At 36.9% G+C, this 12,653-nt stretch overlaps 1 protein-coding gene across 1 annotated transcript; it reads left to right on the forward strand.

Moving 5' to 3' along the window:
* The first annotated feature begins 5,337 nt into the window (after positions 1–5,337).
* On the forward strand, positions 5,338–7,798 carry LOC118776735 (transcription factor AP-1-like). Its single transcript, XM_036527265.1, has 2 exons — positions 5,338–5,949; positions 6,575–7,798. The coding sequence occupies exon 2, from the start codon at positions 6,700–6,702 to the stop codon at positions 7,726–7,728; it is 1,029 nt and encodes a 342-aa protein (XP_036383158.1). The 5' UTR covers positions 5,338–5,949; positions 6,575–6,699; the 3' UTR covers positions 7,729–7,798.
* Positions 7,799–12,653: the final 4,855 nt, after the last annotated feature.

A 12,653-nucleotide genomic window follows, 5' to 3' on the forward strand; every position in this document is an offset into this window, starting at 1 on the left:
ACACTGTTAGTATCTGTGGCTGAGACATATATACTTTAGAACACCATCTTTTGTGCAAACAGTTTTTCCAGTTTTTTTTTTTTTACCATAAGAGCTGCCATAATTCTCAAGATTTTCTGAAATTACATCATGCAGTTGTTGTTGTTTTTTTCCCCAAAAGGATTACTCATACAATGTTTACCATGCATGGTTTTTTAAAACACTGTTTAAGCTTGACATCTTAAGATGAATTCAGTGACTTGTATAACTGTCGTAGCTTAAAGGCCACAGGTGAACCAGTTATCATTGATATTAATTATCTTGGCAGGCTACATGGTGATGAATAAACAGTATGTTTCCACTAATTCACTGTTGGATTTATGAAGTCATCTTACGCCCCCAGTGTCACATTCCCAGAGTCAACAGCAGTCAGATTCCCCTAAGTTCTGCAGTGGTAAGATTCAGCAACTTCTGTCTGAAACACAATGAGTTAATACAAGCTCTGTTACACAAGGAATTAAAAAAGATTTGAATAGTTTTCATTTTCTTACTTCATGTAACAGAATGCATGGAAATCATTCAGCTGAATGTAACCGCTGATTCATGATTGTGTGAGAGAAATATTCATTTATACAATAAAATGCCATGTGATAGATTTGATTAAAAATTGAGTTTTTGGTTGCAAAATTTACTAAGAAAGGTCTCGCAGAAACATGCACACTGGGGTGTCAGTACAAAGGAATCCTGGGACATCAGCCCAATGTGAAGTGTACATGCGTGTACGCACATTCAAAGGGAGCAATCAAGGGCAAGTTCCTTGTATCCTGATTGGGACATCCTAGACCATGTGACTTGGCATCATTTTTGAGGGGAAGTGCACTCAGGAACTCAGCAAATTGTCATTTTGGATGCAGCCCAAGTGTTGTTTTTTTTGTAATTAAATTAATTAAATATAAATAATTAAAATCTTCTACTGTATGTCTTATTTCTTAAAAAAAAAAAAAAACATGAGCGTCATATACAAAGTGTTACTTCTCATGAAAAACCTGTCGTCTTTTAACAGGTAAGACTTCAAGCCTACTTCAATGAATGATCTGATAACTAGCTCACTGCAGTTACAGAGAGGGTCATTACACTTTTAAATTCAGAAAAATATATAACTATTCAATGATATTCCCCAAGATTTCAATGATATCATTTCTCCCAACTTGACTAAATGGTAAAACCTGCATTGTACAGCATAGCTACCTGTTTGATATAGATTAAATCCCTTAATTTAATTATGCAAAGGTGATTTGAAAATGCACTAAAATTATTTAATTAATCAAATGGAATCATATAATTATTTAATGTAGAAAATGTGCAGATATACTTCATCACCAAAAAACATACCACAAGGCAAACAATTCATTATATAAAGTGGTTTTTCCAAGGATACAGGGGGAAAATAAAAATCCCAAATAAGATTCCTTTTTTTGAACTAGAGTGAGTACAAATGTTATACAGATTACCATTCTTTGTAGTCCTCAGTTATGAGCCAGAAGTGTCAGCCATGATGGTGACTTTGCTGTGCTGGATAAATAAATGTATAAACTATATTAACCATTGATGGTGAGGCTTTTTGAGCAAATCATAAAAATGTAATCAAAGGGAAACATCACACAGAATGTGTGGTGTGATCCTCTGCAACAGGACTACATTTGAGTCCTCTTGACTGACCTAGAAAAAATGTTATTATTGTGAAAAAGATAGCCCTTTTTTGCAGAGGTGCACAAGTGAGGGTAGTAAACAAACCCAATGCAAGAATGAGAATACAGATATTAGCTGTAAAAGTAATGCACTTTCTCAATGTACACATGTAATTGATTAAGCTTTAAATGAAAATATTTCTATTATCTAACATAACTTTTAAGGAAAATACTTAGTTATTTCATAACCTGTTTGTTAAAGGGGATCAACAGGCACAGTATAACCAAGCAGATATGAAAAATAAGCAGAATTCTACTAACCATATAAAACATAAAAGGATCACAGTGAAAACTCTTCATTCTGCAAGGACCCAGAAACTGTGAACTTCATAATGTGTGACAACAAACCTTTTGCTGGACCTTTTGCTGTTGAAATTGTACAACAAATTATTTTTCCACAAGAAAGTAATATAATGCTGCATGATATATTTTTCAAATAATTCCTGGTCCTTGCATTTTACAACTATATGCTCAGGTTAGCCAGTACAAATAAAGCTAGCATAATAGGTAGATGCAGTTTGTATTAGCTGGGATCATCCAGTAATCTAACTTCTGAATGAATTCAGAAGTTCAGTTCAGATGTTTTATGAGTTTTGTAATAGCTGTTTTTGTCTTACCATCACATTTTAGTGAATGTAATGCTGAATAGAATAATCCCCAAAAGCCAGTTGACACTACAGATGGTCCATACATAAAACTGTCTATTTCTTCAACTGCTCCCAAGGGTTGTCCTCAGGGATTAGTTCTGCTTTTGCAGGTACCCTCCCTAATGCAAAGTTAAGCTATCACATGGACAGAGCTAAAGTCCAAGATAAAACAGACCGCATGGCTTGAACTAAACCATTTTTTATTTTAGTGTGAAATCAAAAAAGAACCATATCAAACCAAAGTGGAAAGACTCAGCTATAACTAATTTCACAGCAAGATGTTGTTGGTTAACAAGATACTGAGTGTTATGGACCTGTAATCAATGTGACTCTAGTGCACTTTGTTCCAAACTTTCACCAACAAAAGTAAGTTGCACTTATTTTAAGTTATTTTAAAGAAGGAAAGCAAAAGCACTTTAAGTTAAAAACAAATTTTATATGAGTCATCATTTTTTCTTCGTTTTTTAAAATCACGATAAATATCATATTGTGGACTTTTTATCGTGGTATCGTTATATCCCCAAATGAAAATATAGTTAAGGAGTAAACAGGTCAATCCTTGTTAAAATCAGCTTGGCACAGTGGAACTGGCATGACTGTGAGATAAGCACTGTAGGAAAAGCTCACTGCTAAGGCTAAAGCCAATCAGATCAGTGTTTGTACTCTACAAAGAATAATGTAACTTATTGTTCCTATGAAATAAATGCATGGTTCTGCTAATACAAACAGTCTGATATACAAACACATATTGTAAAAAATAGGTAAATATATCTCTGATAAATGCCAGTGATCTTAAGCCCTCAATGGCATGCACTTTTTCCAGTTTACTGTACTATTTTGTTAATTTATTCACAACACCACAACAACATAATGATAACTTGTGATGATGTGCAGTTTGTCTGAGTTCTGGTAAACCACCACAAGGGAAAATATGCAGTATGACCCATCAAATCTACAAGGCAACACTAATCACAAATTACTGTTGAGGCAGATCTCACAGATATCTGCATCTTCCAACTAATATTGCATGTGTCCAAATAAGGTGAAAATGTACTCCGGTAGTGCACTGAGGAAAAGAAAATTATGTTAATTTAAGAGGTAGCAGAAAGGAATACTCTGACACAGCTTGACTATGAATTACACTGAGTGATAGAGAAATAAAAATAGAGTGTACTGAGTAGAAATCACCCCTTGAAACTGCTTTATTCCAAATAATTTGGCATATATCATCCTGCATCTATTGTAAAATGAAATGATTGTAATTAATTACTAAAACAAATATACAGTGATTCATTTGCTCTGTTTCAGGGAATCCATGTACCATACTGCCATGTGACTTTATCATGTTACCATGTGAATTTACTCACTTCATTTGCCCTTTGCAATCCTTGGTCAACACATAACACATACATTGTTGGCAAGGAGACTGAATGCCCCAGGTATACTTGTTTCAAAGTATGTTTCTAATCACAGTAAACAGCTAGCTACACAGATTGGTCATAAGGTTCCACTCGGTGTTTACTGCATTTTGGCTCACAGCACTAGCAGCCATTAACATCATGTCTCAGCTAGGCCACATGCTTCACCTAACTATTGTTAGCTTTTCCTGTGTCCATGTATTATCTGTCTAGCCGTCTTGCTCGTGTGTAGCAGTAGTGGATTGGAAATTCATATTGCAAATTAGCTCATTGTCTTAATATTATAACAAGTAATTGGCAGCTGTTTCATGAAAAGAAAGCAGTGAAAAATTTTTTTGGAGGTGAGGGCACTTACCCTCCCAGCAAGGTGCGGAAGAGGCTATGGGTCTCCCAAAAGGTGTTTCTTTTGTGTGTGTGTCTTTATAACAACCTGACACATATATGACTCTATGACTATGATGTACATTTAACAGATGTACGTGATACCATCATTTTGCACTTCCTACGGCGTACACTCACCACCTACTCCACCCAATCTCCAGGGAATCATAAGAGGTAAGTTACTGGGTCAGACATTTCACAATTCGTTCCCGTTTGTCAGTGGAGACACATGGGAACTGAGAGTTTTTAAGGATGTCACAGTATGCTATGCTGGTGAAAAATGTGTATAAGTAATCAGCTGTCTCTGATCAAACTCTGCTCGTGATATAGTATTGTGCAATCCACTGCAGAATGTAGAACTGCCTGTTTTCTGCCCAACATTAAAATTGTAAAAAAAAAAAAAAAAAAAACCCAAATTCTTGCCTCAAAGGACATGAAGGTGGTCACATGGACTGTAACCCAGTGAAGGGATTGCTTAGAAAATATAGCGTATGCTTTACAAAGTGGTGAATTACATATAGCTAACTTGCAGCGCAGAGTAGGAGTTCAAAAGATGGCTGTCTTACAAATCAGTGAGGAAACCAAAGTATGAAATTAACCAACACACAATATGATTACAGTTGACTGTCTGGTGATGGTACTCTGACAATAAATAACAGTAATGCAGATGCAAAGTATAATATTTGTTGGCATATGTATGTATGCATGTAAGTAGGCCTGTGTATATGTGCCACACTGGAAACAAATAAAGAAAGAAAGAAACTTATGGCGTTAACTGTCAGTGACTTATATAGTGTACTCACCTCTAACCACTTCACCACTGTCTGCTGCCTTTCATGCTACGGTGTTGGCGAGTATGAGGCGTTTGGATTAGTCTATGGACGTGTACCTTCCCTTCTGTTACTATGACGCATAGGTATGCTCGCCCAAATGACTCTCGTTCTCTTTCAGTAATTTTCCAAATTTGCTGCAGGCTGCTGGTATTCTAGTCAAGCTTTGTGCGCGCCTGTACATAACATGCTTCTTTTGTTTTGCTTTCACTATAATTCTATTTTAAGATGTGTGATTTAGGGAGGACAGACATAGCGGGTAGGTTTCGCTGGATGTGAATAACTTTGTACTGTACAGTATAGCTATGATCTTGTCCATCCGTTGGCGTGCAAGTGAACAAGAAAAGGGAAACATTTGCGCGATGTGACCTCAACCAATTGCGGAGGAGGAGGTAGTAATGTGTGACATCAGTACGGGGTAGTTTCAGGAACTGAAGAAATAGAGGGCGTGTGATTTTAGTAATCAGACAAGCAGAAAGTCCCACAGAGTCGAACTAACAGCAGCGAGGAGAGACGGGAAGTAGCATTGCTTAATATCACATACTTTTGCGCTGGCTACTTCTGTGACTAATAGGGTTTTCGAAATATACGAATATTTGGGGGACATTTACTGAGAGAGATCTTCATTATTTTAACGTCATATTGTTTTCAAACGGAGCAGTTGCTTCGGTGCTGCGGATACAGCATTCGTATGAACACAGTGGATTGGTACCCGGTTCCTAGGCTGCGTGGATAACATGCCCATGATGGATGGTATTTCATGTCATCGTTAAGCAGCCTGACTAATCACAGACACCGAAGACCTTTGACTCACTGGATTTTATAAGCGAACTTTATTTTTTATTTTATTTTTCACTGAATGGCGATGTAAACTGAACATTTTACAGTCGTGGTGATGGGATTTACCTGTTCGTCCGCAATAGCATACATACGTTCATCGTTTGCTGTAAGTAGTAATCACGATCATTTGTTTGAGAATTTTTTTTTTATTTATTGATTTTTTTAGTAATAACCTTATTACTAAAAAACCTCAAACTTATATTTTACCAGTCAAAAATGATAGAAATGTCGGTGTGTCAGAATCCTTTGTATGGATTGACGAAATGTGATTTTAGCCTCACAACAGTAACTGATAGTTACTGAGTCTGCGTGTCTGTAAGTACAGAATTCGGAGGATTTTGAATCTTTGACATTGATATTTCATCGGCTACCTTGTCGAATGTAGCCTGCTGAAGAATGGTTTGCTATCCAGCGTGTAACTCATTGAAACACATGTTGAGTGCATACCCAGAATCACGTTCTCGATACATGCAGTGTAAGTGTGTCTGGCCAAAAGGCTGAGGCTCATGTAACAGATGTATAAATGTGACTGAAAACTAAAAACTGAGATGTTTGTAAGACGGTGTGTAGGTGCATCTACAGTCTAATGTGTCCTGGACTCGTTTGAATCATTTATGCGTTGAGTGATAGTTAGCTCGGACTGAATATGTTCCAGTTGCTTTTTTGCATTTTCCCATTTATAGGTTATTATTAACCTTTTTTATTACTTTATTTTGATTTTGTTTTAACAGGTGTAATTGGCTATCGACTCATTTGAAAAACACACACAAAAAAAAAAACTCTGTATAATGCCTCTGTGAAAATGCCCATACCTCTGATATGTTTTAGATTATGAAGATTCTGCACTTCTGTGTCCATGACGGGTAAGATGGAAACCCCTTTTTATCACGATGACACACCAGATCTTCCAAATTTTGAACAAATTCCACATTATGGCAGGTACCAGAACAACAAGATAATAAGCAAGAAAAATATGGCGACACAGAATTTCCCAGGAAGCACCTCTAGCCTGAAGCTCCTACAGGGAAATGGCAGCAACATCAACCCTAATGACTCGGGGATTAACAGTAACACAAACACCTCTTTAATGCCTTCCACGGACATGAACCTCTTAAAGCTAGCTTCTCCTGACTTGGAGCACCTAATCATCCAGTCAAACCAGGGGCTAGTGACAACCAGCCCGGCACCTAGCTCCACAGGCAATCCCTTCATGTATAGGAACCAGGTGACTAATGAACAGGAGGGTTTTGCAGATGGCTTTGTGAAAGCCTTGGCTGACCTTCATAAACAGAACCAGCTTATCGGGGCCCCTGTTTCCCCATCTTCCTCCATTCAAGGTCCCTATCAAAGAAGTGTCATGCCCAGTGGGGAAATGCCTATCTATGCTAATCTCAGCAGCTACAATCCCAGTCATATTGCAGTCTCAACATCCTACACAGGGGGTCAGCTGTCATATACTCCTGCTGGTCACAGCCTAGGGCACAGTGGATTGGGACAAGGACCCCACCCCCACAGCAGGGGTCTAGATGAGCCACAGACAGTCCCCGAGGTGCCCCACCCCCCAGGGGACCCTACCAGCTCCCCTCCCTCCCTCTCTCCCATTGACCTGGAGACCCAGGAACGCATCAAGGCGGAGAGGAAGAGGCTCCGAAACCGCATTGCTGCCTCCAAGTGCCGTAAGAGGAAGCTGGAGAGGATCTCGCGCCTGGAGGAGAAGGTAAAGGTGCTGAAGACCCAGAATGCTGACCTGGCCTCAACCGCCAGCATTCTGCGAGAGCAGGTGGCGCAGCTCAAACAGAAAGTCATGAATCATGTCACCAACGGATGCCAGATAGCGGTGAGCTCAGCTACGCTGGCAAAAAGTGGGGAGAGCACCAGCTGCTGAACTTTGCTGTTGAGGGTTTATTTTGCCGTCGCCATCTGAGTCAGAGTTGTGGAGAACTGACAAGGTAAATAACAATGACACTGAGACTGCTAAAACACAGGAGGGGAGAGACCCAGCTCTTCCTGACCTGAACATGGCAGACTCTACTCAAGAAAATAAAAGGGTGAGATGCTAAGTATGTGACATTTGACCTTTTCGTTCATTTTATTCACAAATGCACCAGGAAAGGGCTCTGTGATGTTGTATAGATGAAAAGCTACCTACGCCATCCAGATTGCCACCATTACTCATCCACAGACTCTGTGTGTATATATAATGGCTGTGACTAAAAGGGAGAGCATCGCAGCTTTAAGACTGAAGTGTACTCTTCATAAGAAATTTCCTCGTTCTTATATTCAGGTCAAAGGAGCAGGATAATGAATGGCCATAAATAGAAATGGCGAATGGTACTGTGATATCCGTGCAAATGGATGAAGAAATTTGAGGCTTGAAGGTGGAAAAAGGGAATCAGTGCACTTTGGATACAAAAAAAGCAAACCAGCTTCTATGGAGACATGTTCATTCTGCCTCAGAATCATAACTGATTGACCTAAAAGCACCTGGGAGCAGGTGAAAGCAAGAGAGAGATTTTTTAGGAGGTGTATTTGTCAACTACTTAACCATTCAGTGTCAAGACAAATGTACTCTTTTACTTCAAGGCACTAATGAAACGTAAAAACAGAGACAAGTGTGAGCACTTTAATGTGAATTTGAGGTGTCCAGCTGTTAATGGTAAGTGACTTGGGTAGACCTAACGTGGCACTTCTGTGCTGTGGTTGTTTGCAGTTTTCGCTGAGTGAAATTTATTTCAGTGGTTTCATAGACATTCTGTGGTCAAAATTTCCCTATGCTGTTTAAGATGGTACCTTTTACTGTGTTGTGCAGTTCTGCTGTTTCCACAAATGCAGATCAAAGTGTTTGACTTCCCCTTTGTCTCTACTATGTCTTGGAATATATTGTATGTCTTCTATTGTACAATGTAGGTGTACTGAAGAAGTAAGGCAACATTTTGACCATACAAACTGAGAAATTATGTATGTACGTTGTGTTTATTTGACAACTTTTCTTGGTGTTTTAAAGTTGTTTAATCGTATCGAATGGAAAGGTACGATGCTGATATATGATAAAATGTTTCAAAATAACTAACCATTTTATTTTATCAGAGTGCTTTTGCTATTATCTGGTTGCCTGAGTGTACTTAAACAAAAATCCAAGGCACAGATAATGTTTTGACAAAGATGATCTCCTGTATTTTTAAGTTTCCTTGGAAGATACATTTGCCATTGACATGGTGAAAAAGTTCTTCATTTCAAACGAAATGGTGTAAACCTGTCATTTAAGAAGGCATATGTTTCTTTTTTTACATTCCATATTCCATTGGCACACAATTTGGGCAAATGAACAACAGTACTATAATAAAAAATGCATATCATTAGAAGTATATTTTAGGTCGATTGTGAGTAACTGGGGTGCACTGGGGGGTTAGAGTCCATGCTCTTGAAGTTCTTCATGCCTGAAACAATGAGAAAAGGGCTGTTGATCAATAGTGTTTTATTCTATTCATGACCATTCAGCCATTTAACCATTTATTTATGAAAATAGAAAAACTCTTTACTATTTATGTTTTAATTTGGAAAAAGTTTGAAATGCAAGTGCTTGAGACTTGCTTTTGGGAATTGTCATATTGCACTTAAATCTAAAGATTCATTAAATGTCTAATATTTATACTATATTATTATGCCAACCCAACACAACACATGTACAGCATAATGCTATACTGCTGGAATGGCATTTTAATTCCTACAAATAAAATTTTAGGATGGCTTTTTGTCAACAAATGCAAATCCTACTCCTGCTGTTATTTGTTGTCATCTGAAAAAAAGTCACTATAGTGTGCTAGTGTGCACATATGTGTTCATAGATCTACTGCATCACATCTGAGAACATTGAGAGAATGGTTGCTTTTTGCTGCTGATGGTTGTGCACAGTGTCACAAGCTTGTTTTGAGAAGCGTTCACTTTAATAACTGAAGAAACATTTGATGCACTGACACATTGCAAAAATGCCTCTCCTATAGTAGATATGGGTGTAGATAATGCTTTGTACATGTCTGTATTTGCAAAGACCAGAACAGGCACAGGCTTACTTTGGGAAACTCTGGACAGACTCTGAAGCTGTCAAATAGAAAAATATTGTTGAGTGTTGCTAAAGAAGATATTTATTTTGAAACTTGAATAAGGCTTTAGATGTTGACTAATGATTATATTTTTATAAGAAAAAAGTTTTAAAGTTCTCATTTCAGCGAGGACAGTGTGAATTGAGGTACTATTTGAAGTGTTAATTTAACTTTGGCCATTCCAGAATACATTATTTATTAATGTTGTATTCAAAGGGCAGTCCTCAAACATTTTTCATTACTTTGTTGATTGCCGGCAACACAGGCAAAATATTTTTGATGAAATAATGGTCTCACACAATATTAGAAAGTAAAAAGTGGTAATATTACATATTTTATGTCTGTATTTGGCTCTATTGAGTGTTTGTGGTAGGTAATGTATCTCATAAGTATTTTCTGCCCAAAACAGAATTGTGATAGATAACTAGAGAACTTTTCTGTTTATTTACTTCAGTTTTAAATATTGAAAGTAGATATATTCATTGGTATGTATACTGAAAGAAACTATTCACCATTCTCTGCTATGTATAGTCAACAAATTTGTTCTTTTTTCAGGTGGGTGGTTCCGAATCTTTTTTTTTTTTTTGGTTATATATCAGTGTCATAAACACAAACTCTAGAAAGGTGAACATAACTGATAAATTGTTTGTTATTTATTTATTTTTACAGAATGTTTAGGGTGTGGTTTAATCAAATCAACATTTTGGTATCTGTAATTTCAGACCTGAAAGAGCTGTTGTTTGTTCAGAAAACACTCAGAGAATGTTTCTAAGACTGCATTCATGTTGGGTAGGGAGGAGTTGGGAGACCATAACAAAATGAGACTTTTTTCAAGAGCACTGAAGATTTTCATGGATTTGAAGGAAGTTTAAGCACCAAGTCATTTCCTCTTTTGTTGGTGCATTGTACTAGTGCCATATTTATTGTTGTTAAAAACATGGCCTGAAAATTTATTTAGTTTGCAAAGTAAGTGTAAACATTTTGGACAACTCAAAGGATTTAAGTTAAAAATGTTTTTTTTTTTTTTTCAGGGAAGAGCTAATTCTCATTGTTTGAACTTGTTGTGGTTGGCTGAGTGTTCAAGCGAAAGATGTTTTCTTGATAGACTGACTTCACTGACATATTTTAAAGCACCTCACAGTGGTGGAGGCATTATAAAGTTTACATTTAGTTGATAAAAATTGCAGTTTATTTTCCATGCCCAAACAAAATGTAACAATAAAAACATTTTAGGTAAGATTTTCTCAGAGATTCCTGACCAATGGTTATGTCTAGCATTTAAAAACTGGTTTAAAACAGAAAGAGTAGCACTCTGCTGCCACTGAACAGATTTGTTAACCTATGTTCAGTTCATGGTTAGTATTTTCAGAGGACTGTTGTTTGAATACAACCATTAGGTCAAAAAAAAAAGACTAAAAGGCGTCTTGCCTTGCTTTGTTTGTTCCTTAAGTATTGTTTGTTTTGGTTTTAAACAATTTCTTGAATTGTTTACTGCTTGTTTGAAATTTTAAAATGAACAATAAAATGAGTAGGTATACAAAACCATTGGACATTTGCCTGTGTGATCAATTGGTACAGTAGTCACCGTTGCAATGACAAATTTTCAAATATCTAGCTATAAACATAGGTTTTACAATCTCCATACTTTCTTTTTCTGTGCTTTATTTGTCTACCAGATATTTTTGCAAAATGATAAGACATAAGTCATCTGTTTCAGTAATCCAACTTAGCTGTGTGTGCGTGCTGTTCTAATGCCACCCAGGATGACGTTCTGCATTTCAACCAGTCGCGTCTGGCCTGCTATTCAAGTGCTGCTGCATATAGAACATCTTGCAGTGAACTTACATGTTATCATTGTTTGTTGACATTCTTTCATGAATTTCTACCTATTTGTACCATATGAACTTAGTCCCCAGCTATTTTAGCTGTGTAGTTAAAGGTTGATAAAAACCAAAGTAGCTAGTCAGTTAGCTTTAATAGCTGGAGAATATGTGTTTTCTGTTGCAGGTTCTCCAGCCAGATCATTTCTATCCTTAAGAGTACATTGTAAACATTATGTACAATAGTGAATATTATCAAGGCTGAAAACAGAATCAGTGTTTGCAAGGTTCTTATCCAATCAATCATTACACTGTTACAATGCTACATTCTTATGTTCAGTGGCACACCAGGCCAAAAATGCTCACTAAATTTTAAAATACCAATATTCTGTCTACTTCTGATTGTCCTGATTGTTCCTTGAACAAGACATAGCAAATAGCAAATTAATATTATTACGATTACTATTAGTAATAGTATTGCTTTTACTTAAGAGATGATCATAGCCTGGACATGCATCAGGAACTGTCTGTCATCAATATTGACATAAGCATGTAATACGCCTTATTTTTTTGGATGCAGGCTTTCATTTATTCTATTGTTTATTGTAATCTACCCTTTTGCATATTGCCAGGACACTCAAATCACTTTTCCGTTGTTTGTTTGTAAGGAAGTCTCCTGGGGTTGGGAGTGGCTCGTAAAATTGACCTGATACATGTGTTTTTCATTTCAGTATGAAATATAACAAATAAAATGTATGTTACAAAAAATAGCTTGAAATTCATCATGGAAAGGAAGACCAAAAAACTAAAATTGCACATAACTGTGTAGTTAAATTGTTTGTTTAGTTCCTCAAAATTTTTACTTAAGCAGAGATCAAACAGGAGCCAAA

This window comes from Megalops cyprinoides, chromosome 4, assembly GCF_013368585.1.
Source record: "Megalops cyprinoides isolate fMegCyp1 chromosome 4, fMegCyp1.pri, whole genome shotgun sequence".
Lineage (NCBI taxonomy): Eukaryota > Metazoa > Chordata > Actinopteri > Elopiformes > Megalopidae > Megalops > Megalops cyprinoides.

Bases quoted from the DNA above. Each gene is read 5' to 3' on its own strand.
- LOC118776735 (XM_036527265.1), top strand. From the start codon at position 6,700: ATGACGGGTAAGATGGAAACCCCTTTTTATCACGATGACACACCAGAT.